The sequence below is a fragment of the Panthera tigris genome, chromosome F3 (genome assembly GCF_018350195.1).
Source record: "Panthera tigris isolate Pti1 chromosome F3, P.tigris_Pti1_mat1.1, whole genome shotgun sequence".
NCBI lineage: Eukaryota > Metazoa > Chordata > Mammalia > Carnivora > Felidae > Panthera > Panthera tigris.
The window spans coordinates 26,583,352-26,610,197 of record NC_056678.1 but is presented as its reverse complement, the minus strand read 5'-3'; the positions used below and the strand labels follow the sequence as shown (position 1 = coordinate 26,610,197).

General features: G+C 43.3%; 1 protein-coding gene across 2 annotated transcripts in view; it reads left to right on the top strand.

Annotated features, from left to right (window-relative positions):
• CACNA1E (calcium voltage-gated channel subunit alpha1 E) overlaps positions 1–26,846 on the top strand; it is a 309,331-nt gene that overhangs the window by 206,975 nt on the left and 75,510 nt on the right. For both annotated transcript variants that reach the window (XM_042976069.1, XM_042976070.1), the window contains exons 8-16: positions 12,996–13,111; positions 17,438–17,491; positions 18,348–18,437; positions 19,931–20,140; positions 20,878–20,990; positions 22,713–22,825; positions 23,179–23,310; positions 23,790–23,862; positions 25,681–25,798. In XM_042976069.1, the coding sequence (XP_042832003.1) occupies positions 12,996–13,111; positions 17,438–17,491; positions 18,348–18,437; positions 19,931–20,140; positions 20,878–20,990; positions 22,713–22,825; positions 23,179–23,310; positions 23,790–23,862; positions 25,681–25,798 (1,019 nt within the window). The remainder of the gene's footprint in view (positions 1–12,995; positions 13,112–17,437; positions 17,492–18,347; positions 18,438–19,930; positions 20,141–20,877; positions 20,991–22,712; positions 22,826–23,178; positions 23,311–23,789; positions 23,863–25,680; positions 25,799–26,846) is intronic.

The window sequence follows — 26,846 nt, the reverse complement described above, 5'->3', positions numbered from 1 at the left end:
CCTCCCCTCCCCCATCAGCCCTCAGTTCTCAGTTTTTCCCCCTGAAAATATTTTTATTTATTTATTTATTTATTTATTTATTTATTTATTTATTTATTTATTTTTATTTTTTTTAAGTTTCTTTTTTTAGATATATGAAATTTATTGTCAAATTGGTTTTTCTTTCTTTTTCTTTCTTTCTTTCTTTCTTTCTTTCTTTCTTTCTTTCTTTCTTTCTTTCTTTCTTTCTTTCTCAATATATGAAATTTATTGTCAGATTGGTTTCCATACAACACCCAGTGCTCATCCCAACAGATGCCCTCCTCAATGCCTATCACCCACCCTCCCCTCCCTCCCACCCCCATCAACCCTCAATTTGTTCTCAGTTTTTAAGAGTCTCTTATGCTTTGGCTCTCTTCCACTCTAACCTCTTTTTTTTTTCCTTCCCCTCCCCCATGGGTTCCTGTTAAGTTTCTCAGGATCCACATAAGCGTGAAAACATATGGTATCTGTCTTTCTCTGTATGGCTTATTTCACTTAGCATCACACTCTCCAGTTCCATCCACGTTGCTACGAAGGGCCATATTTCATTCTTTCTCATTGCCATGTAGTACTCCATTGTGTATATAAACCACAATTTCTTTATCCATTCATCAGTTGATGGACATTTAGGCGAACAAGAGCATTTTGACACAGTCCCTACCCTCAGACAGTGGACAACATGATAGGGCCACCAACGAGTAAGTGGACAGTTATAAGTAACAGAAAGGTTTGAGGTACGGCTGTTGCTAGTACAGACTGTGATTTGGGCAAGTTTAGTCGTTGTTCTGAGCCTAGATTTTTCTGTCTGAAAAATGGAACTGAGTTTGAGGGGCTTTTTAATAAACCCTGAAGATGTGAATGTATACATGTGAGTAAAGACTCCTATATAGCCCATCATGGAGATGTTTAAAAGGATAGTGACTGGAAAAGCCTGGTCAACCTTTCTGGGTGGTAAGCTCACATTTGGTGCATCAGCCAATACCAGGTCTGCAAACCTTGTTCCCCTCCCTCGGGACTCTCTCCTTATCAGGTTCTCTCCAGCCCAGGTTTTCCTTCAGATTTCTGCTCTGTATCTCACCTCCACCACTCCCGTTCTCTCATCTGGGCCTTCTCTTTCTTCCACTTGTCCATTCTAAAGCAGAAGAAAGGATTTGTTGTAACAGGGAAGAATCTTTTGATGCTGAACCAGAAGGATTTTACCTCCCTGACAGGAATCTTTAATGTTTAAATTATCTGGGGCTGTTGAACAAAGGATTCTGGGAAATTCAAAGCTTTTTACAAAGAAAAAGGGGAAAAAAGCCCACACAGTGTTAAGTGTATAACGACTCAACTTGGTAATAAACTCTCAGTCACTCCCCTGAAGGCAGCCACACCCGTTCCTCAGAAGCCTCCAAACTTTGGGGGTGGGGGGGAGGCACTGGTTGCTGCAGCTTCTCAGAAGAGTGCAAAAGTGTCTCTTAAAAGAACAGCCATTTGTTCTCTGTCAAGATGCCTCTTAACTGGTGTAATTAGAGTGCTGGCAGGGGGAGGGGAAGAGGTGGAAATGAGGGAAAAAGAATATGAAATCCCTTACTTCCCCTGGCTCATTCTTCCTGCACCACAGGGCTTTGAACCCACTGAAATATTGTGACTCAAACATACACTATTCTGTACAGAGAGAGAAAGAGGCTTGTGTGCCCCTGAGTTCGTGCCTTGATAGTATCCATGTGCTACAGTGGGGTGGTGCAGACTGTAGGTAATTATACAGAGCAGGGAGATCTGAATTCCACTATGTAACTCTGTGTCTTTCATTAAGTCACACTGATCCTTGAGGCTTTTAATTTTGTGATCTGTCAAATAGGGAGAGAAGTATGATGCCCTAGTTCCCATCTTAAAAGCTGGCAAGGACAAGCATGTGAGACCTTGTGACTTTCCCACGTCCACAGTCCATGCTATCCCTTGATCATCCCTGCTAATGGCAGGAGATGTGAAATAGTTAGAGTGGAATAATGCAGGATTCAAGAATATTTGTGGAGTTGTGTTCTCTTTTGAATTTTATTTGCAGCAATAGCAACAATAATTTCTTGGTTATATTTTGCTGAAAAATCAGTCACCATCTTTCTAGCCCATGACAGCAGGGGAGAAGGAGGAGGGGTGGTAGGGAGACAGTCTAATGTGGCTCCACAACAGATACTCCTTGAAGCAGCTGGCACATACCATGTGGATAACAGAGTCGGTGCTATGGGGTAATGATTTTGATGTGAATATGTCTGGATATCCAGCTGACTTATATACACAGCTGAACTTTTGATTCCCAGCCCCCCGGAAACCTGCTCCTCTCTGTGTCTTTTCCATTGTAGTTCATTTAACTCCATCCTTTGCCTTGCTCAAGCTAAAAAGCCTTGGGGGTCATCTTTGACGCAGATCTCTCTCTCTCTTTCTCTCAATGTTTGTTTATTTTTGAGAGAAAGAGCCAAGCAGGGGAAGGACAGAGAGAGGGAGACGTAGAATCTGAAGCAGGCTCCAGGCTCTGAGTTGTCAGCACAGAGCCCAATGTGGGGCTTGAACACACAAGCTATGAGATTATGGCCTGAGCCAAAGTCGGATGCTTAACCAACTGAGCCACCCAGGCGCCCCTGACACAGATCTCTCTTATACTCCACAAAGTGTCAGCAAGTCCTCTTAGTCCTGCCTTCACAATGTGCCCAGAACCCTGGTGTTTCTCAACATCCGCACACCTACAACTCTGTCCAAGGAAACCATGATCTGGATATAACCTGTAGGGTCTCCCTGCTTCCACCCTTAGCCCTCATCTGCCTGTTATCAACAGGGTGACAAGAGACATTCTATGAAAATTTAGGTCATTGACTTCTCTGCGGCAACCCCACCAATGGCTTCCAGATCATATCTAGTAAAAGTCAAATCATTAAGGGTCTCTAAAGCCCTACGTCCTCTAGCCCTCCACCTCCCTGCAGCCTGTTAACCACTCTGACCTCATCTCATTATTGTTCTGTTTATTCAGTCCACTTCAAGCCATATTGGCCCCTTTCTGTTTTTGGAACTCTCCTCCAGGATGTTCCCTACCTCACAGCTTTGCCCTGGCTATTGCCTCTCCTGGAATGCTCTCCCTTGGATACCTGCTTGGCTCACTCCCTCATGCCTCTGAAGTCATTTCTCAGGCCTGGGCTTCCCTGGCCACTCTACCCCAAATCCCAGACCTCCTCCCCATATTTACTATTTCTCTTCCATGCCTTATCTTCCCCCTTAGCACTTAGAAGTTTATAACATACTTTATATTGCTTATTTATGTTGTTTATCGTGTGTCTCCTGCACTAGAATGTAAGTTCCATGAAGGCAAAGATTTCTGCTTTTATGGTTGCTGTAGTATCCCATATTCTAAAATAATGCCAACCACACGGCAGGCACTCAATCATATTTTGGAGGCAGAATGAATATGTGTAGATCGTTGAATGGATGGATGGATGGATGGATGGGTAGATGGATGAAGGCCTTGATGTAATACGTTATATGTATTATGATACATTCTCAGGAGGGTCAGTGATACTTCAAATAGGCACTTGAAAACACCTACTCTGTACTAAATACTTTGCGTTTTCCCTCTATTATTTAATTTAATACTCACAATGCTTTGAGACAGGTATGGTATTTATTCCTATTTTACAAATGAATAAACTGAAGATTCAGATGTTAACTTGCCCCAGATCACACCCTGATGTAGGCAGGATTCAAATCCAGTTTGGTTCAGTTTCAGAGCTTCTAATTATTATGCTCCAATGGTCTGCATTATACCAACTTCAAGGTTAAAAAGCAAAGCAGGAAACATATTCCAGCTTCTTCATTATCCCCTTTGTGTTCATTGCCAGGCCTTCCCCTGCATCTACTCAAACAAATAAATGAAATTTCAATGTAGGGAAGACCAAGGAAAAAAGTAAAAAGACCACACATTCCCCAAGATCCTAAAAGAATATGCCTCTTTGCTTTCTCATGACTGAAATGTCATGAAGATGTGGTATGCACTGGCTTTGGAATCCAGAGATCCAAGTGTCCAGACGAGCCATCACGTGCTGTAGGCCTTGGACTGGCAAGCCATCTGACCCATCTGTACCTCGGTCTCCTTGCATGTCAAAGGCAAGACTTGGAGAATTAATTTGTTGGACATACCCCACCTGATATTCTGGTCTGTGAGACCCATGGCCTTTGTTTCATTGCTGTGGGTGTAGGGTGGAGGAGTAGGGGTGGGATGCAGCGTTCTGTGTAAGGCAATGCATTTGCCTTAAAGAAGGACTTCTTCTCATTGGAGGAGCCCTCCCAAAGCTCCTGATCTCTGAGGAAGAGTGACATGGTATGAGACAGCACCTGAGTTAAGCATCCCTCACCCTTCTGGACTCACATCCATCCTGCTTATTGGAGTCAACATTGGATGGCATTTAGAGAATTGGGCACTGCTGTGGCCTTTATTTATTAGCAATGTAAGGCTCCTTAAATCCCTTCTGGAATAAGTCAAGGGATAAGGCATAAATAACTAAAATATAGCTGAACTGTGTGACCTTCAGTAAGGTGTTTACCTTCTCTGGGCTGTGTTTGCTTCTCTCAAAAATGGGAGAAAAATTTCCCCAGAGTCTTAAGAAAAACCAAAAGCTGTTTTACCCTCCATCTTCCAGCCCTCGTTCCAATGAGACTGAAATTAAACCACAGCCAACACACAATTGCCTGTCTGACTTCCCCCAATTTCTCTTAGTTTCAGAATATATAGGGTCTAAGAGGTTTTTCTTGGTGTCTAACCCCAATTCCTCCTCCTGAAGCAAACGTCTTGCAGAAGACTGGCCAAGTTCCTTTGAGAGCAGTGAAGCATTTTGAAAATGTGGTCTTTGAAGAGTAATAGGAATATGACCATGTGGCCATTAGTGTGCTTGGCAAAGTGTCTGCATATGCTTCTCCGTGCCGGTGTGAGCATGCGTGTATTTGTGCCAGTGTGTGTGTGTGATGAAGTGTACAAGTGTGTACAGGAGTGTGGGTAAACAGATCTTTGAGTCACACAGGCCAGCCCATCCTGGAGGGCTTTGTCTTCCTTTTGGTTGCCATGACAGCAGCAAAAGGCCTCAGCATCAGTAAACAAAGCTCCCTGTGTGTACTGAATCAGGAGGAGGGGTCTGGAGCTAGAGGCTAAAACAGGAGCCAGAGTCCTCCAACAGAGTGTTTCTTGTCACAGCTTCTTGTCACCAGAACGTTTTCCTCACTAGGTAAACAGATATCTGTCCAGGTGCCCTGTGACTCTGAGGTGACCCAACACGGGCAGGAATTTCAGGCTGCAGCAAGGCTTCATTGAACCTCCCAAGAGTTAGTCCCCATGAGTTAGTCAGTCACCTCATGATAAATTCTAGCAATGTGAACGACCAGGCATCCTCCCAACACCCCATGGATCAAAACCAGCCACTTTAATGTATCAATATACAGATTAGCACTTTGTGAATTATCTGAGGCAGTGGCTCCTTTATAGATGTGTGAGTTCATAAAAGAGAAATCATTTTAATATTAACCTAAATATGATTTAAAAGACAACTCTGCTTTCTTCCTATACACCACCCACCAGTCACACATGACAAATATTTTAGGTGTTATACCTTGTCTGAGATTATCTATATCATCCTTCTACTTCAACTGTGAATAATTTGTAAATAATTGGCTATATAGGAATTGTTGATTTTTACAAATTATGCCTCTCATATAAAGTGCTAGAAAACAAAAGCAGTCACAAATGCAAATTCACTGACTAGACTGAGAATTGTATTTAACCAAGCAGAACAAGGAGATCAGCTTTCTTCTTAGTTCCCATAACTGAAATTTAGAAACTCAAACCTTGCATACTTAACTGACAAATAGAATAGAGGCTCATCCATGCTTAGCTTCAACTCACTTTCATCTAGGTGAGAGCTATCATAGGGGGGAACTGCAAGTTATTGTCTTGCACAAAATAAGAGGTGGGGGGGTGGTAATAACTAAAAACTATGGATAGCAGAATTGGGTAGAAGTATCTCTAACGAAACAGAATTTGGATTTTTACTATTATATAGTCTCTTACAAGAACCCAGTCAGGACTACCAGAGTAACCAGATTTATTCCTGTTCTTGGTCACGAGCAGAGGGTTTTTTGTGACTTTCTAATGATTGACAGGGAAATTGAAGCAGAGAGGTTACTGCCCAGTTTATTAGCACAGAAGTTACCTAGAAACCTAACTCTGAGGATAGACCTGATAGTATTTCTGTTATATCACATGGGACTTATTTTTTTTTCCCCTTGTTTGGGATTCTGGAGTCTAGATGCATCCTGTCTTGAGTTCTGTGACATCTGTGGGTGCTGCTGCCAGATGGAGCAAATGAAGAGGAGTAATTTACCCATCCTCTCACCTTAAGCCACAGGCCAATACAAAAAGGGCTGAGGGGTCATGAGCACTCTTTTATAGGCCATATTTCCTCCTTTTAAACTTCCTGTTGCTTGATTCAAAGGAATTAAATAAATTGAGATATTTGGAGGGTCACTCTTTGAGAGTGGTCATCTGGATGGCTAAGTAAGGTAGCAGCCATATACTTTATCTTTGCAAAAGTATCATCATCCAAATAATTCCAGGATCCTCTGTGAAAAGGAGAGAGAGAGTACTCAGGTCTTCAGGGAAGAGAGGAGATCAGTGGAGGGGCATGCTTCCCTTCCCTTGGGGCCAGCCACGTATATACACAATGAGAATGGTGGACACATTGGATCTAAGGTCAGAATAGATACCTATTTTGGGGAGGTAATGGAACTGAATCTTGTCTGTCCCTGTTCTCTCTAGAATGTAATATGCATAAATAAATGATGGCTATATTATGGACACAAGATCAAGCAGTACATCACTAGCTTGACTAATGCTATGAGTTTTATACTGGGTCTTTATTAACCCAACACAGAACAATGGATTTTTGTGCTGTTCTCTCAATTAAAAAGATAGTCCTTTTAGAAAAAGCAAAGCAAAACAAAACAAAACAAATCAACAAAAAAAAACTGTGTTTATGTCCTTATTTTCTTTGACCTTAAGCTGAAACTAAATCTCTTTTGTAGACTTTTAATGTTGAGTTCTAGATAGCATGGAAGACAGCTGAGGCATTGTAGAAACAGCCTAGCTTGAATTCCGGCCCTGCCTTCTGCTAATTAGGTAATCTTGGGCAAGAACCTTTCTGAATCTCCCAGAGTTTTTACATATATAAATGAAATGGTTTACATGCAAGTGATTTGTAAATTAAAACTTTCACAAATGTGTTATGTGAATATTAGCTGTTCTTTATATTTAACTTCCATAATCTGTGGAACCTACTGTAATGCCAAGCCTCGGATCCAGATTCATAGGGCCTTGTTGGAATGTGATATGATGTAGGTTCTGCTTGGCCTTGTGAAGCCTGTAGACTAGTCAGGGAGATAAGCCAGGGCACGAGTATGACAGCAAAGGAGGGGTGACAGATTTTATGAAAGACACTGGTGCCATACTCTCTGCTCTAGGCTCCCAGTAGAAAGAGAAAACAGAAAAGTCCCCTTGATAAACATAGTACAGAACCCTCCCCCTACCCAACCCTTCTTTGTCCACTGACACAGGGGCTGCTCAGGAAGTATCCCCACTGGTGCAGATTCTTTGCTTTACTGATTTTAGCCAAGAGGCTTCTTTAAAAGACCAGGGCAGTTTTATTGGGCTCTGGACCCTTGAGCACTGCCAAGGGGCTAGGTGGAAGGATGAGAGGACACAGGGACCTGCAGTGACAGTAGAGGAGAGCAGGAAAGCCAGCTGAAGAGACCCGGAGCCAGGAAACTGCCAAACATGCAAGGAGGCTAGACTGGGGTTTGTTGGTCTCCTTCACGGAAAATCAAGGTATGTGGTCATTTTGGGGGCCAGGTAGAAGTGACGCACTGTGTACTTCGTACACTAATTCTATGGAGATCTTCGTGGAGACGAACAAAAGAACAGTGGTGGCAGCATCCAGGAGTTACCTGGCAACTGCTGCTCTCTGGCTTGTTCACCTGCCTCCCTTTGAGTCAGTGCAGAGACGGAACGTTTCTTCATTTGAGCCTTTGGGAACCAGGGTAGAGCTATCAGTATGCTCTCCAAGTCAGCCTGGATATTTTTAATTAACAAAAAATCTATTGGACATATACCATGTGCCAGGCCTAGTCTAGTCTGGGAGGATACAGAGTTGAGTAAGACATGGAATATTTTCACAAGAGGCTCGCATAGAGGGAGAGGCAGTCACATGTACAGCTTACCACAGTGAAGCCTGGCTGTGAGATGAACTGTAAAGGCACAGAGGAAAGAAAGAATGGAGGCTGGAGACTGGGAAAGGGAGAGAGGGAGAGGAGAGGAAAGCTGAACAGAAGAAGTGACATTTCACACTGGACTTGGAGAAGGATTTTGACAGATTTGGGCAGACAAGAAGAGAAACAGTGTGGACCAAGCCTTGATAGCCATACTGCATTCTCCAGAACAGGGAGATGGGTGCTGCCGCTGGAGCATGGCCGTGGTGACTGCAGGCAGGTGGGCGGGTGGGAATGATGGGAGGTGAGGTTTGGAGGAAAGGTTAGGATCAGGCTGTGAAAAACCGTGAAGGTCATGTTAAGTGTTTGTACTTCATTTAGCAGAGGGTGGAGGAGGCTGTGGAGGAGCAGGGGAAGAATAGAAAGAAAATGGAATGTATAGGATCTGAGGGTCATGGTTCCTTTTAGTGACTCTGTGTCCTTGGATGCTTGCTCTCTCACAGGGCCACTTAACTCTCCTTAGATTTAGTGCTCTGAGCTAGAAAATGGTGATGTTGGTAATAATGCTTATCCTTGATGCTAAAGGATTATTGTGTTCCTCTGCTCATAGCCTGCTTAAATCCTCCTTTTTTCAAGGTCTTCCTCAAAATATTACCTCCTTGTTAAACCTTCCCGGATCCCTAGAGTGTATTTGAAAAATCAAGACACATACATATGAAACAATAAAGAAAACAGCATATAAATATGCCATTGGACTAGGGAGACATGTGTGCCGCATGAAGAGCTTGGGCTCTTAGAGCAGACAGGCTTAGGGTCCAATCCTGGATCTGCTTCTTACTTAAATTATCACAAGTTGTTTAACTTTTCTTTTTTTTTTTTTTTTTTTTTGAGAGAGCACGAGAGTGAGAATGTGAGCAAGTGGGGGAGGGGCAGAGAGAGAGGGAGACACAGAATCTGAAGCAGGCTCCGAGCTCCAGCTGTCAGCACAGAGCCCGACATGGGGCTCAAACCCGTGAACCATGAGATCATGACCTGAGCCGAAGTCAGATGCTCAACTGACTAAGCCACTCAGGCGCCCCGTTTAACTTTTAAATTGGGGACAAAAATACCTGTTCCACCTTCTTCTCAGAGTGATTATAAAAAAAATATGAGCAAAATGTATGAAGGTGCTCAGAAACTAGAAAGGGCCTCACAAGTGCTACTCACTGTGATTATTGTTTTAGGTTTAGAAGTGATCAGATCTAATGTGTGTTTCAGAAAGAGTGAGTGAGATGGATAAAACGAAGAGAAGAGAAACAGGTGGTTGCGAGACCATGTAAGTGCTATTGCAATAATCCAGGCATAAAATGATGAGGTCCTGGACCAAGGCAGTTAGGACAAAGAGGAAAGGTTGATCCAAGTGCTGTTTTGAAGATAGAACCAACAGAACATGGCACACTAATTGGACAGGAAGGATAGAAAGAAAACAAAGAGCCAAAGGTAAAAACCTTGATAGATGGTGTTACCATGAACCAATCCAACCCCTTGTTTCTTTCTAATTGTTGACATCCAGGGAAGAAGGCAAGGAAAGGCCGTGCCCCACGGCTTGTATTCTGTTATTCTGACTCTCAATGGCCCTGGACTCTTCATTTTGACTGTCTCCCTCTCCATTCCCCCAAAACAGTGTTGATAGAACCATCTGAACCTGAAGACAAGCTCATGATTTCTCCTTTTAATATGCCTTATTCCCATGCCCTCAGCCTGACCATGACCATGATAAGGTGTCTGTGCCAAGGAATCCATCTATCTTGGTAGGAGAGGGTGAATGAGGTGCCTCCTCTTCCTCTGCCCTGGGGCTGTGACACATCCCTCAACCCCTGGCTGGTATCTTCCTCCCTGGATATGAGCAATGTTTTATTTTGGAAGAAAAATTACGCTCAGAGACTGAGTTTGACTTTTCCAGCAATTTATTTAACGAAAGTGCACTGCAGGAATTTGACAAGCCAATAGTACACAGGATAATTTCTGTTAATAAGCCAATAAAGAAATAACATACTCACCGGGGCGCCTGTGTGGCTTAGTCGGTTGAGCGTCCAACTTCAGCTCAAGTCATGATCTCGTGGTTTGTGGGTTCAAGCCCCGCATCCGGCTCTGTGCTGACAGCTTAGAGCCCGGAGCCTGCTTCGGATTCTGTGTCTTCTCCTCTCTCTGCCCCTCCCATGCTCATGCTTTGTCTCTCTGTCTCTCAATAATAAATACACGCTAAGAAAAAAAATTTTTTTAGAGAAATAACATACTCGAAATCAATGATAGATCAATCACACTGTTGTTCCAGGCAAGAGGAGGTGAAAGGAATAAAGTGCAAATTTAGTTGAGGTGTACCTTTATACAAGTTGGTACTGGGGAGAGACAGCTTAGCCAAACTGGGAGCTGACGTCCAGGTACTAGTGCAAAAGTAAAAGCCCCGTGTGGCTGGAGCATGTTGCTATGGAATGGGGCCTGGTGTTGATGGGCAAGATGATCTTCATGGGGCCTCTGCACAACTCATCACTGCCTGTAAGTGACACCTTTACAGATGTAAAGTTTTATTCAACTTACTACTGGAAGCCCTAGCCACAGAAGTCAGACAAGAACAAGAAATCAAAGTCATGGAAATTGGTAAGGAAGAAGTAAAACTTTCACTATTTGCAGATGACATGATGCTATATACAGAACACCCTCAAGACTCCCTCAAGAAACTACTAGAACTGATCAGTGAATTCAGTAAAGTCCCAGGATACAAAACCTATATACCGATATCCATTGCATTTCTATACACTAATAATGAAATAACAGAAAGAGAAAGTAAGAGAACAATCCCATTTACAGTTGCACCGAAAATAATACCATACCTAGGAATAAACTTAACAAATGAGGTGAAAGACCTGGCTTCTGAAAACTATAAAACATTGATGCAAGAAGTTGAAGAGGACAAAAAGAAATAGAGAGACATTCCATGCTCACAGATTGGGAGAACAAATACTGTTAAAATGTCTATACTACCCAAAGTAATCTACAGATTTAATGAAATCCCTATCAAAATACCAACAGCATTTTTCACAGAGACAGAACAAACAATTCTAACATTTGTATGGAAACACCAGAAACTAATATGACACTGTATGCTAGTTGGAATTAAAATAAACTTCAAAACAAAAGTGTCACTGTTACCAAGGCTGGAGCTGATTGCCCAGGATCTTCAAGAAGCTATCTTAGATCAGCAAAGTATAGCCTTGCTCAGACCAAGCACTCTTGGGTCATCCTCACAAATTCTGCATTCATAGGCTAATGTGCCCTTGCCATAGTTGTTTCTTCATATGCTTTTATTGTTAAGCCCCCAGTGTGGCCCCTCAGCAGCTGAGCGACTGAGTTCTGATACGTGAGAACAGAGATGATGACACCCGGAGACAGCTTACTTCATTCTTAAAGCAAAGCAACTTTCCTTCAAAATACAACTTTTTACAGTGGGTGCTGGGCTCCCTCATTGTCAGGCTGAAGCTCTCTAGTTGTGGGGAGCACCTTGACTAAGGGCAACAGCTTCCAGGTAGTAGGGACCATGCCTGAGCCGAGGCTGGAGAGGCACTACACTACTAAGGGCATTGTAGCCTGGAGGGGTGTTTGATGAGAAGGGCCTTGGTAGAGGTGGTTGCTAGAGAGGCCTATTAGCAAATGAATATTTCTTTAACCCCATTTGCTCAGCCATTGAATTTGCTCATCTTCCTCTCTACCAGGAAACCCTTGTGTCTCTTTTCCCTTTCCACGCCACCCACCCTCTCCCCCCCACCCGCCACCCAGGGGTTTAGTCTTTTCACTGTCTTGTGCCACAGAGTGGCTCTGGTCCCTTGCACCTGTCAGTGGACTGTGTCTTCTCCCTGACCCTGACCTTGGCTTTCCATCTATCTCATTATCTCCTCTCATATCCCTCCCATCTTCCTACTCTCTTTCTTTTGGAGCCAAGTGCCCTTCCCGTGTCCTTCCCTTTCCTATTTAACCTCCACTAGCCATCTTCACACAGCACTCAGTCCTTCAAGGCATTGGTGTCAATGGTCTTCAGTGGCAGCCCTTATAGAGTGTCACAGGATGCAGGATGCCAGAGGAAGCATTGCACTATGGTTAGACTTTAGATCCCAGCAAGTTACTTCCCTTCTCTAATCCTTGGTTTCCCCATCAGTTAAGTAGGAATTTTAATAGTACTTATTACTTCACATGGTGACTGTAATGGATTAAATTAGAGTCCATGGGTATGAAAAACTTCATATAGGGCTGGCACATAATTGGTCCATATAGATTAATCACTGTTGTTATTAAAAGCATAAAGGGTAGGTGTGCCCCTCAGGAGGGTTAAGGGCCTTATGTTGTAGCTGGGGAAACAGAACATAGCATTTTGAACCCTAGTTTGTCACCTGACTAAGAAAGCACCTTTCAAAATAGAGCAAGCAGAGGGTGTTAGTGATGACTGGGATGAAACTGATCTGGGAAAGCTTCTTGAGTGAGGCCGAACAAAGTATGTTTCTGAACAGCATTTTAAGGAGGTGATAGTTGCAGCCTGGAACAAAGGAAAGGGGAAATGGGGCATAGAGAGTCACCTGCTCAAACACTCTCTTGCTCCTACTTGCTTCACCCTTCCTTTTAGTCACGGCATTACCCAGTTCCCTGCTTATGAATCTCATCCTTCTCATCCACAGGGAATTTGCCAAAGAGAGAGAGAGAGTGGAGAACCGGAGAGCTTTCATGAAATTGCGGCGGCAGCAGCAGATTGAGCGTGAGCTGAACGGGTACCGCGCCTGGATAGACAAAGCAGGTGAGGCCTGGCAGGCTGCACAGACATCAGTGTAGACGTCCCCCTGAGCACCCCCGGTGCCTCCATTCACAGGAGCAGCCTTGGCCAGAGCAGAGAGTAGCTCTGGATGCCTCACCGGCTTTGTGGGCTGCATGCTGGTCCCTCTTTCTTCCTCGGGGACTAAGTGTTCCTATTCTTCTACCGAACACCTTCACGAGGCTCACAGTTTAGCAAGGTGAACTGAGTGAAAGGTAACATAGCTAGCTCCTGGAGCTGGGTTGGGTGGGTGACATTGTACACTACTGCTGATAATTATAATGACCACCAGCAGCAGCAACAACAGTCCATTCATTCCACAAATATTTGAGCGCTTGCTTTGTGCCAGCCCCTGTCCTAGGTACTTGAGATACAGCAATGAACCAAACAGACCACCAGCTCACCAAAGCCCCTTTCATGTGAAGCCCATTCCCCTCTATTGGAGAAGGCAGGGATAAACAAAATAATAAATGAATAACTTGTAAGAAGGTGACAAGTACCATGGAAAACAGATCAAGGTAGGGTTATGGGGTGTAGGGTAGGTTGTGTTTTGAAATAGGGAGATCAGGGAGACCCTTTTGGGGAGAGACTTGAAGGAGTTGAGGTGGTAAGTCATGGGAAGGTCTGAGGGGGGATATCTCAGTGCTAAGACTCTAGTATGGAAGCAAGCCAGGAATATTCCAGGAATAGAAGGAAGAATGAGTAAAGGGAGAGGGGCAGGAAGACAGGGTGGGGCCAGTGATGAGAGGAGTGGACAGAACTTATGGGCCATTGTAAGGGTTCGGGGCTGTGCTGTTAGTGATGCAAGAACCATTGGAGGGTTTGGAGCTGAGGTGGGACATGGTCTGATTGAAGATTTTGAGGGAGCCCTTTGGCTGCTGCATTGAGACTACACTGTAGGAGGGCAAGGTCAGAAGCAGGGGACCGACGGCGAGGCCACTGCAGTGAGACGGGTAATACGTGATGGTGAGAACTGGTGATTCCTGTTTCCTGAGCTATCACCAGTTCCTCACTATGAGGCTCCGCCTTGAGGATAGGTCCAAACCTATCATGATTTTGTTAACCCACAGAACCACCAGCTTCAAGTTTGACTGTGGCTCAGCTGCTCATGAAGGGGTATCGATCACCGCGTATCTGTCAGTAAAATGGATGCATTTGCTTTCCTTATTATTTTAAAGATTACATTGCATTGGTGTTATATATCTTTATTTTCATCCTGAGCAAAGAGGAATTTATTTTAATAAAAAGATACACATGACAGCATTTTTCCCCCTCTATTCTTGGTAGAAAGCATAGCACAGATGTGAGGTCTCTCCAGAAAAATTTGGAATATGATTTGATGCTTAGTTGCCTGAGACTTATTCTTCCATAGCAGCTTAGGAATGATACCATGGCAGTCCTCTTCTACCCACCAAGACAAAAAAGCTCTGTCTCAGCTCTGGAGTCAACTTTTGATCATCTGTCAGGGATGAGAGAGTACGTATGATTAAAAGTGCCATTTCAAAGCCAGACAATAAGCACCTCCCATTTAGGACCATCTGTATTTCTTCGCTGCTTCTAGAAGCATGTACCATACCCACTGACTATACTTTCAATTTGCCCTTTCTCCTCCGAGGTTCTCGGGTAGGGGTGAATGTGAACCTCTCCTCCTTTCCGGAATGTTAACTCAGCCTTACTGAGCAGATTTGTCTCCAGGTCTGGCAGGCAGCTTGAAGTTCCCCACTGTCCTTGGCTTCCTGGGTGGAGGAGCCATCTGACAGACCACCCCAGGGAGCAGTCTGGCAGCAGAACTGGAAAAGAACGTTGCCCGCCCTGTCCATGACCCGACTCGTGGTCAGGCAGCACAGGACGCTGTTCTTTGTGGCTCTGCTTTTCAGATACATGCAGAATTCCAAGGCTCCACTTTCTTCCAGTTGGCAAAGCCAGCTCTCTCCTTCTAAGAAAAAAGACGCACTGCAACGTCAGATTGGGCTTCCTGGCCCTTCCCTTTGCAAATGGGGTGTGAGTGAATCAGAGACATATGGGTTACATTTCCCTGGAAAGAGACTCTCAAGTTCGAGAGAGAACTTGGCAAAAGGCTATGGGGGAAGGTGGGGGCAGCTTCCGCACATCCAGAGCCCTCAAGCACTTCCCAGAGATACTCAGCAGCACCACGCACCCTCCTTCTGCCTTGGGGGTCCTCAGATTAGCCCACCCAGCACCCAGGCACGGTACAGAGCAGATGTGCCTCCCTGGCTGAGGTCATTCATGTTGCTATGAGGTATTTTAACGAGTACCTAATCTTTAAATGATGTCCTCTGAACAACGTGTGCTGTAAATGACTTTAAAACCTCTATGTCTGCATAAAGGAGCATCTCACCAATAACATTTAACCTGTTAACTTAGAGTTTTGCCAGAGGCTGTACTAAAAAGGAAAGCTAAACATTTATGCCTTGGTATAATAGCTATCCTGAGTGGTACCCTCCGAGCTTCAAAATGTTCCCCTCCCTGGGAAATACATTATATGCTCTCAGTTTTATATGCAGGTGGAATTATGGTAATGACTTTACCCTCTTCTGCTTGTCCTTTTACTTGTTACAATTGCTTAAATGAAACCATCATTTAATAGGGCCTGCTGCAAGCTTTTCCCCAGCAGCTGGGATCTTAAGGACTGATGGCTTCCAGCTTCCGGCTTCCTGCCTATGGCTGAGGTTGGGGTGAGGATTAAACTCATCCGCATCACTCCCAATGGAGACACAGAATCCTGTCAGATATGGGACAGAAGGGCTAGTTTGTAAGTTTGGAGGAATGCTAGTGAGGTTTATCCTAACAAGTCTTACTAGAAAATAGCCCACTAGTGATGATACCTCCCTAGAATACAGGACTGTTCCTCGGGAGGTCAAGAGGAAAATCCAAGGAACCATTTGATTCTTTTCCAAATACTGACAACCAGACACAGCATTCCAACACTGGCCAGTCCTTCAGTTCTCCAATTGGGTATCCAAAAATTCAATTCAATTCTGACACTAAACACCATCAGAAGTTAGTGCAGATCCCACAGATTAGGGACTCAGTCCCACAAGCCTGCCATCATTTCACACACCAGCCACAAGTGGAGTCCCCAAGTGACTTGCATTTTTACCCACTCAGCTGCCAATTTAGAGGGTTCCAGGTTGATCATTCCTTGAATGATTTCCAGAACTCAGGAAAGCTATACTTCCTATCACCAGTTTATTACAAAGGATCCAACTCAGGAATAACCAAATGGAAGAGATTCCTCGGGTAAGGTGGAGGGTAGAGGGGGACACAGACTCTCCATGCCCCTTTCAGGCATGTTACTCTCCCAGCACCTTGACATATTCACTAACTCCGAAGCTCCTTGAGCCCCCTCATGGAGGGTTTGTTGTTGTTGTTGTTGTTGTTTTTCCTGAAGATTCCATTATGTAGACATACTTGATTAAATCATTGGGCATTGGTGACTGTGCATTCTCCAGCCTCTCTCCCATCATGGGAACTGGGAGGGGGAATGAGGCTGAAAGTTATAACCTAATCATAGGGTTGGTTTTTCTGGTGACCGATGCAGATCCGTAAGTAATGTAGGCATTGTCGACATTGAGTTGTCTAGTTAGCATACAGAAGACAGTAAACTCCAAGGGTTTTTGGAGCTCTGTGCCAGGAAGGTGGACAAAAACCAGATATTTATTTTTCATTCTGTCAGAGGGCCAAATTCACGACAGACCTGAGCCTCTTTTGCCCAAGCAAGGCAGACTGTAGTGTGGGGGTAAGAGGAAGCAAGCCCACAAGATGCCATTAGCATCTTCCGCTGCTCCTCCTCAAAGAAATAGACTGGCTGGAGCTCAAAACATGGTTTTATCTCCTGAACGAGGCAGTAGATGTTGCCCTGGTATGCCTTGTATGTGCTGCCGACAAGAAAAACCAAGGAAGCGCCTACTGCTAGAAAAAGTTTAAAGAACCTGGATAGAAGGAAAAAAATAGAAATGGAAAATTTTCATTGCTATCAGTTTAGGAGATTTTGGTTAGAAAGAGGTAAGTTCTTCCTCTCAACAAGTATTACCCGACACAGGGCTGAATTTTAACAGTCAACCTCCAAGTGCCCCCTTACTACAAGAACTTCCTTTCTGTTCTCATCTGCCCTTGGGAGCTCCCTCTGTGACCCTTGATGTCTTTCTGAAGCTGGTGCCTGCATGGAGCTATGAACTCTTTGCTCTCTCTCTGTTGCCCTGGGGCCACAGCTGGCCCTAGAGGATTTTTCATCTTGTGAAATAATTTGACATTTACAGATAATTTACTAAACCATTTATTTCCATATAGAGGAAGTCATGCTTGCTGAAGAAAATAAAAACGCTGGAACATCAGCCTTAGAAGGTAAGGAAGTGCTCCAACACTTTACTGCATTTGCGCCCTCTTACGCTGTGGCAATCTCTTGATCAAAAGAGAAAGAAATAAAAAGAGTGGTGCTCTGGGATTTGAAATGAAAGTCTCTCTGTCATAAAATCCCTCATGCTTTAAAATGAAGGGAATTGAGTCATGGATTTAAATGCTTTTTGAAGTGATGAAAATGAACTCCAAGAGCTGCTTTGTTCTAGGGCGTGTGATTGCTACTGTACAATGAAAAGACCATCATACAACCAGTGGCATGGAAAGGGATCTTCTTTGAAAATTTGCAGGGATCGTCTTGGGACCACTTTCATTAGCAGGAAGTGGCATTATTTTGTTTTTTATTTTTTTAATGTTTATTTATTATTGAGAGACAGACAGAGACAGAGCATGAGCAGGGGAGGGGCAGAGGGAGAGGGAGATACAGAATCTGAAGCAGGCTCCAGGCTCTGAGCTGTCAGCACAGAGCCCAGTGCGGGGCTCGAACTCATGAACCGTGAGATCATGACCTGAGCCGAAGTCAGATGCTTAACCGACTGAGCCACCCAGGCGCCCCAGGAAATGGTATTGTTTATGAAGAACCAGGACAAATAGATATGGAGTGCCTATTTACAACTGCGTGTAGATAGGGTCTGGCAAGGATTCTGGAGCACATGTGTTTCAAGGTGCTGCTGAGCACACAAGTCATGTTTCTATAGACATTCGTGACTTCTGTAACCATGGCTCAGCTGTTTCAAGGCAGTCGCCTGTGTCAAGAGGCCTCTGGCACACAGTCCTCAGCTTTGACCTGAATGATCTGATTGTTCTTGTGTTCTTTCACTGGACTTCCCCTTCCCTGGTACAGTGCTTCGAAGGGCAACCATCAAAAGGAGCCGGACAGAGGCCATGACGCGAGACTCCAGCGATGAGCACTGTGTTGATATCTCCTCTGTGGGTGAGTGGAACCAGTTAGATCTTCTTTTATTGGTCTGAATCTTCTATGTAAAGAAAGATCATGTCTTTTGAGAAGCGCCACAAAGAGGAACAGAATCCAAAGAATCCAGAAAAAGAGAAAGTCTTAGAAATCTAATAGATGACAGTGAGTTGCAGAGAAAAATGGACCATGGGGTTGAGGGCTAAGAATCCAACCAGATTCTTCAAGTGTGTCAGATGTATCCCTTTTACATATATATATACTTTCTGTCCTGAATGTGATAATGAGAACCCACTTTGGGATATTGTTCAGAAGATCCTGAGGATCTGATGCTTCTAGTGACCCCCATTTGAGAACCTGGAATCATTTGCTTAGCCACAGTGGCACCTACCTACTTCCATGTGATGTTTAAACAGATTGTTACTGACAACCCTTAAAAACCCTCTTCAATCCCAGGTTCCCAGACACTCTGGTCAATGCAGATTTTACCTCCCCAGAAAAAGGGAAGGATCTCACTTCAACCTTTTTAAAAATATATATATATTATCAAATTGGCTTCCATACAACACCCAGTGCTCATCCCAACAAGTGCCCTCCTCATCGCCCGTCACCCACTTTCCCCTTTCCCTCACCTCCCCCATCAACCTCAGTTTGTTTTCTGTATTTAAGAGTCTCTAATGGTTTGCCTCCCTCCCTATCTGTTAGTAACTTTTTCTCCCCTTCCCTTCCCCCTGGTCTTCTGTTAAGTTGCTCAAGATCCACATATGAGTGAAAACATATAGTATCTGTCTTTATCTGACTGACTTGTTTCACTTAGCATGATACCCTCCAGTTCCATCCACATCGCAGCAAATGGCAGGATTTCATTCTTTCTCATTGCCAAGTAGCATTCCATTACACACACACACACACACACACACACACACACACCCCACATCTTTATCCATTCGTCAGTTGATGGACATTTAGGCTCTTTCTATAATTTGGCTATCGTTGAAAGCATCGCTGTAAATATTGGGGTATGTATGCCCCTATGCTTCGGCTTTCCTGTATTCCTTGGGTAAATTCCTAGCAGTGCTATTGCTGGGTCATAGGGTAAAAGCAGAAGAGTTGTACAGAGCTCATTGCTGCTTTAGGCTGCCAGTGGTAGAAATACCACAAATGCAGCCAATTGACTCCAATGCCTGAAGCATATTTAAAAGGAAAGGCCAGAAAGAAGCTTAATCTATGAAAAACATAAACATCATCCTGTTAGGATTCAGAACACTGGATGTATGTTTCATGTCATGCCCAGGGAATCTTTTGGTTTCCTAAAACTGAGAGTGTCCAGTGAGGATAACCAGGGATCTCTGCTATGGAAACACTTAGCCCATATCAAGGGGATTCCTTGGGCCTGCAACATGGTGGTCACTGAGCCGACTGAAGCTGTCCGTCTCCCCCTTTGAAGGCCCCCTTGCCATGGAGGGTGATCTGTTGTGCAGCCTCATTCTTCTTCTGTACTTGTCTCCCCTTAGGCACACCTCTTGCCCGAGCCAGCATCAAAAGTGCAAAGGTGGATGGGGCCTCCTATTTCCGGCACAAAGAAAGGCTTCTGCGCATCTCTATCCGCCACATGGTCAAATCCCAGGTGTTTTACTGGATTGTGTTGAGCCTTGTGGCTCTCAACACTGCCTGTGTGGCCATCGTCCATCACAACCAGCCCCAGTGGCTCACCCATCTCCTCTGTAAGTGAATAGTGACTACTGGCTGTCACAGGTGCTGCCGAATTGGAGTGTGAATGTAAGAGAGCAGGCATCCTGCTGGACCTGGCAGTGTTCTGTGAGGGAGGCTAGAGTTGTCCTCAAGGGGTTGGGATATCACATGACCATTCCCCTTGTCATTCATCATTGAACCACTAACTTATTGAGAAGTCAATAAGATAGTGTTAGCCTTGGGTACTTTAAAGCCTTCACTTAGGCTCAATGGTGTAGGCTCAGTGGTGTAGAGAGTTTGGTCACCTAAGTCCTGGGGAGAAAGTTCTTAGAGCAATGGTTACCTCCAGTAGACCAATAAGGGAACTTATAGGTCAGCTCTGAGTAAGGCTGCCACTGGGTGTCAATGAAGATCCAGGATGCTGTCACAGTTGGGTGTGTATAGGTCGAATCTGGCTCTTGCATCAAAGCCATGGTAAAGCTCTTTCTTTCTCTCCTGAGAGCTGTATACCATTTAAAGGATAGTGACAAATCCACCTATTGAAAAAGAGCAAAGCTAATATGCGGAGTGTGCTTGGGACTCCCAGATCAGAGTGTACGCAGGTATCATCAAGTTTTGCCTGGCTTTGACCTGACACGGTCAGCGAATGTCTTTGCATCATGGGTCCTGCTGGTGTTGAGGGCTCTTCTGTAGGTGAGAGTGTCGGGCTGGGGCATGCAGGAGCCCATGCCATCTATGGAACAAAGGCTTCTTCTTTTGATGCTTTCAGACTATGCAGAATTTCTGTTTCTGGGACTGTTCCTCTTGGAGATGTCCTTAAAGATGTATGGCATGGGGCCTCGACTTTACTTTCACTCTTCATTCAACTGTTTTGATTTTGGGGTAAGTGCTTTGGAGCCCGCCTGTCCTCCTGCTTCATGTTGATATGCCACGGTTTGAGATAAGCAGCTTGCTCCATTGCTCAGCATGAAGCACTGAAATCAGAATTTATAAAAGGGGAATAAGTAAGTTAGCTACAGGGAGGTCAGGAATGAGTGAATCCTTCCCACTGTAGGGTTGGTTTGTTTGTTTTTTTAAAGCTCTTTTACTTTTAATGTTTTTATTGAAGTATAACACGTATACCATGGTGTACACTTAAGTGGATAGCTGTATGAATTTGACAGATCTACCCATAGTAAGTTTTGAACCACTTATTGTCTTGGGGGAAGCCTGAGAGAGAACAAAGGAACTGATTCCAGAAGGTGGTTCAGTAAAAAAAAAAAAAAAAAAAAAAAAAGAAAAAAAAAAGAAAAAAAAGAGAGAGAGAGAGAAGCTTATATATTTGTGTATTTTTTAGTTCAGTTTAAAATTGGGAAAGTTACCTAGATATACCGTCATGCAAGCGTGCACACACACACACACACGCACACATACACACACACACACACACACACACACACACACACACACTTGTATTAGCAAGTTCCCACATAGACTATTTCATCCAGTGTTCACTTCCTAAATACTGTTGATATATAAATGTGTTGATATATAAATGTGTGCCTTCAAGATGTTTTGACATACATTTTTGTCCTCCACTGCTTTGGGGACTCCTAACCACTCTATTACATATCAGGAATTATCTTTCTCATTTGAAAATGAGTAAATAGAGAACATCGTGTGCAAGTTCACATAGCCAGTTAGCAGCAGAACTAGGTTGCAAAACTTTGGGTTCCTGAACCACTTCTCTTTCTGCCAAGCCCACTTCTGTTCCTGCCAAATCTTCAGTTATGTGCTAACGATTTTGAGCACTTGCCAATCTGCATTTTAACTTGGAACATATGCTTCTGGGTACGGGCAATTTTCAGGCATAACAGCTAGTGAAAGACCATTCCCTCTCTACATACTTCTCAGCATTGCAGTGAGGATTAATTTTTGTTATTTGTCCTAGAGCACTGTGTAGAATATAGTAGACATTCAGTGAAAATACAATGAAAACAAAAGCCAAAATGTTAATTTGACACTAGTCCTTCCCACGGCAATCAGATTCTGTGCCACCAAGTAGTACTGTCACATTGGGGTACATGGGACCTGTGTGGCTAAAAGATGCTTCACATATAGGTGAATGAACCTTGTTAGTGCTTCTTGTTAGTGATTCTTGTTAGTGCTAAATTCTCGGATGGTGAGAGAATGTGGACGTTCTCTGAGGTTTTTACATTGGGATGCAACCTGCATTAACTCAAATTTGTTTCTTTGCTTTGAGTATCACTCTTTTGTCTGTCTGTTCAAGGAGTTACTGTGTAAGAACGCTTGTGGCTATCAAATTTGTGCAGAGGCACACTGGCTCTTGTAGTTTTCACCAAGGACAAAACAGCAGTCAGTGAACCAATCTCCAGCATGAAGGATTGAAGTCAGGAAGAGGAGTGGAGAGAAGTGGGGAGGGAGGCAGTAGAGTCTCATTTTCCTTTGGCAGCCTTCACAAATAGGTAGTCCTGTTGGAGCTGTGCCGGGTGGGGTGGGGAGAGTTTCAATTTCACTGTAGCCCAATGAAAAGTGCTGACTGCTGAATGCCAGAAGGCTCTGCTCTTCTCCTCCTCCTCACTGTGGCTGGGTTTGGCTCTTTAGGTCACAGTGGGCAGTATCTTTGAAGTGGTCTGGGCAATCTTCAGACCTGGTACATCTTTTGGAATCAGTGTCTTGCGAGCTCTCCGGCTTCTAAGAATATTTAAAATAACCAAGTAAGTGATCATAAACTGGACTCTTCCCAACACCTGTGAGAGCGGAAGCTTCTCTCTCCCTTATTATATTATATTTCCTTCCATCCCCTGTTCTCCCTCGCCATATGTTCCCCTTCCCTACCATGTCCCCGCTCCATTCTTCAGTTCCTCCTTCCCCAAATATCAAACCAGAAAAGTATCTATGACGCCAGATCCCATGTCACATTCCCAAGGGGAGCCTCATTGTTGCTGACATCTCTCCTTCACACAAATATACAAATGCAGCACATTTCATACACTACCAGGCAGATTCCCGCTGGATTGGGGATAAGTTTATATTCAGTGTTCACTGCTACAGTGTTTGGGTTTTGTAGGTATTGGGCATCTCTGCGAAATCTGGTGGTCTCCTTGATGAGTTCTATGAAGTCTATCATCAGTTTGCTCTTCCTCCTCTTCCTCTTCATCGTTGTCTTTGCTCTCCTAGGAATGCAGCTGTTTGGCGGCAGGTAAGCACCAATGAACTTTCCATCCAAAGGAGCCTCAAAACCCAGTCTTCAGCCTGTGAGCACTCGGGTTTCTAATTTGATCACCATGATATCATCTTGTTTGCTTTTTTCCATGGCCCATCAACCACTGAGTGTGTGTGGTGGTCTCTGTTTTTAACCTTTTCACACTGTACAGGATTCTGGTTCTGGAAAAGACCCCTCTCTTGGGAACTGTCCCTGAAATGTACAGCATGGGGCCTTATAACTCAGGGTCAGCCCAAACCCTATCTCATTATCCATGCCCTTCAAAGTGCACAGTGCATCAGTAATAGCCACTAATAATGCCATCTTCATAAGTTACATTGAATAGGGAGAAATGAAGGAAGAAGAGGATGTGGAGAAAGAGTAAAAGAAGTGATAAAAAGGGAACAATCTCAGGAAGGGAAAAACTTGGTATGTGATATTTTCATTTTATTCTTCTCTCTGAACTTCTTTCTCAGGTTTAACTTTAATGATGGGACTCCTTCAGCAAACTTTGACACCTTTCCGGCAGCCATCATGACTGTATTCCAGGTATGAGGCCAACTGGCAGGTAAAAATGTTAAGTAAGATCTTTTGGAGCTCACACTGAAAAATGGTGATATGTTAATAGAATCCTACTTTTCCTTTCCAGGCTCATCCCAGGCAACTGGGATTCTTGTTGAATAATTATCAACACAATAATTCCTAGAATTTCTGTAACTACGTTCTTACCAATAATGGAAGAGCTCTATTATAACTACCTGATTGGCCTTTTCCCCATACTTGTGAGTTTGCAAGAGATATTAAGGCAAAGACATTCAGTAACTTATGGTATTTATGACCACCATCAAGTGGGCTTTATTCCAGGAATGCAAGGATGGTTTGATATCCATACATCAATTGATGTGATATACCACATTAACAAAATAAAGGATAAAAGTCATATGATTATTTTAATAGATGCAGAAAAAGCATGTAACAAAATTTAACATTCATTCATGATAAAACTCTCAACAAAGTGTATATAGGAGGAACATACCTCAACATAATAAAGGCCATATATGACAAACCCACAGCCAAATCATACTCACTGGTGAAAAGCTAAAACCTTTTTCTCTAAGACTAGGAACAAGACAAAGATGTCTACTTGCACCACTTTTTTTAATGTTTACTGTTATTTTATTTATTTTATTTTATCTTATTTTTAAATTTTAGTTAGCCAACATACAGTGCAATATTGGTTTTAGAAGGAAAATTCAGTGATTCATCACTTAACATACAACACCCAGTGCTCATCACAAGTGCCCTCCCTAATACCCATCACCATCTAGCCCATCCCCCACACACCTCCCTCCATCAACCCTCAGTTTGTTCTCTATTGTTAAGAGTCTCTTGTGGTTTGTTTCCCTCTCTCCTCTTTTTCCTCCCCCTACCATATGTTCATCTGTTTTGTTGATGAGTGAAATCATATGGTATTTGTCATTCTCTGATGTGTCTTACTTAGCATAATACCTTCTAGCTCCATCCACATCATTGCAAAATCAAGATTTTCTTTTTTTTGATGGTTGAGTAATATTCCATTGTATCTATGTAGCACATCTTCTTTATCCATTCATCAATCCATGGACATTTGGGCTCTCTCCATAGCTTGGCAATTGTTGATAATGCCTACTTGCACCACTTTTATCCTACATAGTACTGGAAGTCCTAGCCACCGCAGTCAGACAAGAAAAAGAGGTAAAAGTCATCCAAATTGGTAAGGAAGAAGTAAAACTATCATATCACATTTATGGTTTTCTAAAATTGGAAGCATCTTCTAACCCATGTGTCCATTTAATGAATTATGTTTTCCACCCACCCCCACTATCCCCCCCCACAAAAAAATATTTTTAAATCACGGGGGCAAACTCAAAAATAAATAATGCCGAATGCTATAGAAAACACTGTTTAGCTGGAATCTGAGGCTGAACCAGAACCCAGGTTTCCAGAACTGGAGCCCATGAGGCTCTTTCTAATAATGCTGCTATCTCAAGAACTATACACTTGGCTCCCCTGGCATAGTCTGGTAGTGACCAGACCACTTGATCTGTGTGATTACCATAGACTTGGCAAAGCTGGAGATGGAGGGAGTCTGTAGTCTGAGGAATAGAATCTTTCCTTTTGATGCTTTCTTTCTGTTTTTCAATGCCTTTCTTCCTTATCAGAAGAAAGTTTAGAATTGCTCATAAAAATGACTTTATTTTTTTCCCTGAAGAATAGCCAAGCAAGAGGTAGATGGAAAAAACCTAGGCGAGAATTTTCCTTTTTGCATTAGCCCCATTTTTTCAACCAACCCAGGTCTCTGACTTGCCTATTGTTTGCTTTGCCTAGATCCTAACAGGTGAGGACTGGAATGAGGTTATGTACAATGGGATCCGCTCCCAGGGTGGAGTTAGCTCAGGCATGTGGTCAGCTATCTATTTCATTGTGCTCACCTTGTTTGGAAACTGTATCCTTTTTAAGATGCTCCTCTTTGTGCTCTTTGCCTGCCTGGACCAGCATTTGAGGAGTGTGGTGATGGTGGTAGAGGTGGGTGGGTTTTTTTTTAGGGCATCAGGATAGCATTGGGGTGGATATAGTTCAGTGTACTAAGAGAAATAAGGATTCTGATTTTAAGGAAATTGTACAGTAGTTGGGTCAAGAAGACAAATATAAACAAGAAGATAAAATATTATCTATATCTACAACATACACAAATAATAACTTATGAGGCTCTTACATTGAACAGTTGGAGATGCTATCAGCTGGGGAAAATAAGAGTTGACAAAGATAACTGTAGGCTGAAATAGTGGCCACACTGTAATACTAATAAATTAATTACATGTTAATATAGAATAGGACTGGTCACATAGTAAGCTTTCAAAAATATTAGTACTATGACTAATACTAATACTCCTAAGCATAGCCAACATTTATTGTATTTGTGCTATTCATGAGACCCTGTACTAAGTGTTTTACAGGTACTATTTCATCTAATCCTTACCTTACCATCTAATCCTTAAGACTTAGATGAACTAACTTGACCAAAGTCAAACAATTATTAAATTATAAAGGGAGACTGGAAATTGAGTCCATTTAATTCCCAAACCTATGTCTGGTCATAATATATAGACTAGGAAGATTTATGTTTTAATCCCAACAATTCAGTTTACCAGCTGTGTGGCCTTGGGAAAGTCCCTTAGTCTCTCTGAACTTCTAGTTTTCACATCTGTGGGGAGGATGACAGCATTTACCCCTTTGTTGTGCATAGTAAATGATATAATTTCTTTGGATGCACCTTATAAACTGTGAACTTCTACACAATCATTAAATGTTTTGGGGGAATGAGATTTGCCTTAAAATGGGATTGGTGGAGTGAAAAAGGAGAGCCATGTGATATAGCTGGACTTTGGCTTTTCCCATAGCCTCACAGAGAGAAGATACTCCTTTAAGTTATCTGCTGTGAAAATTTCTAGGGGTCAGAGCAGACTATGAACCAAACATGAGAAACCCATAAA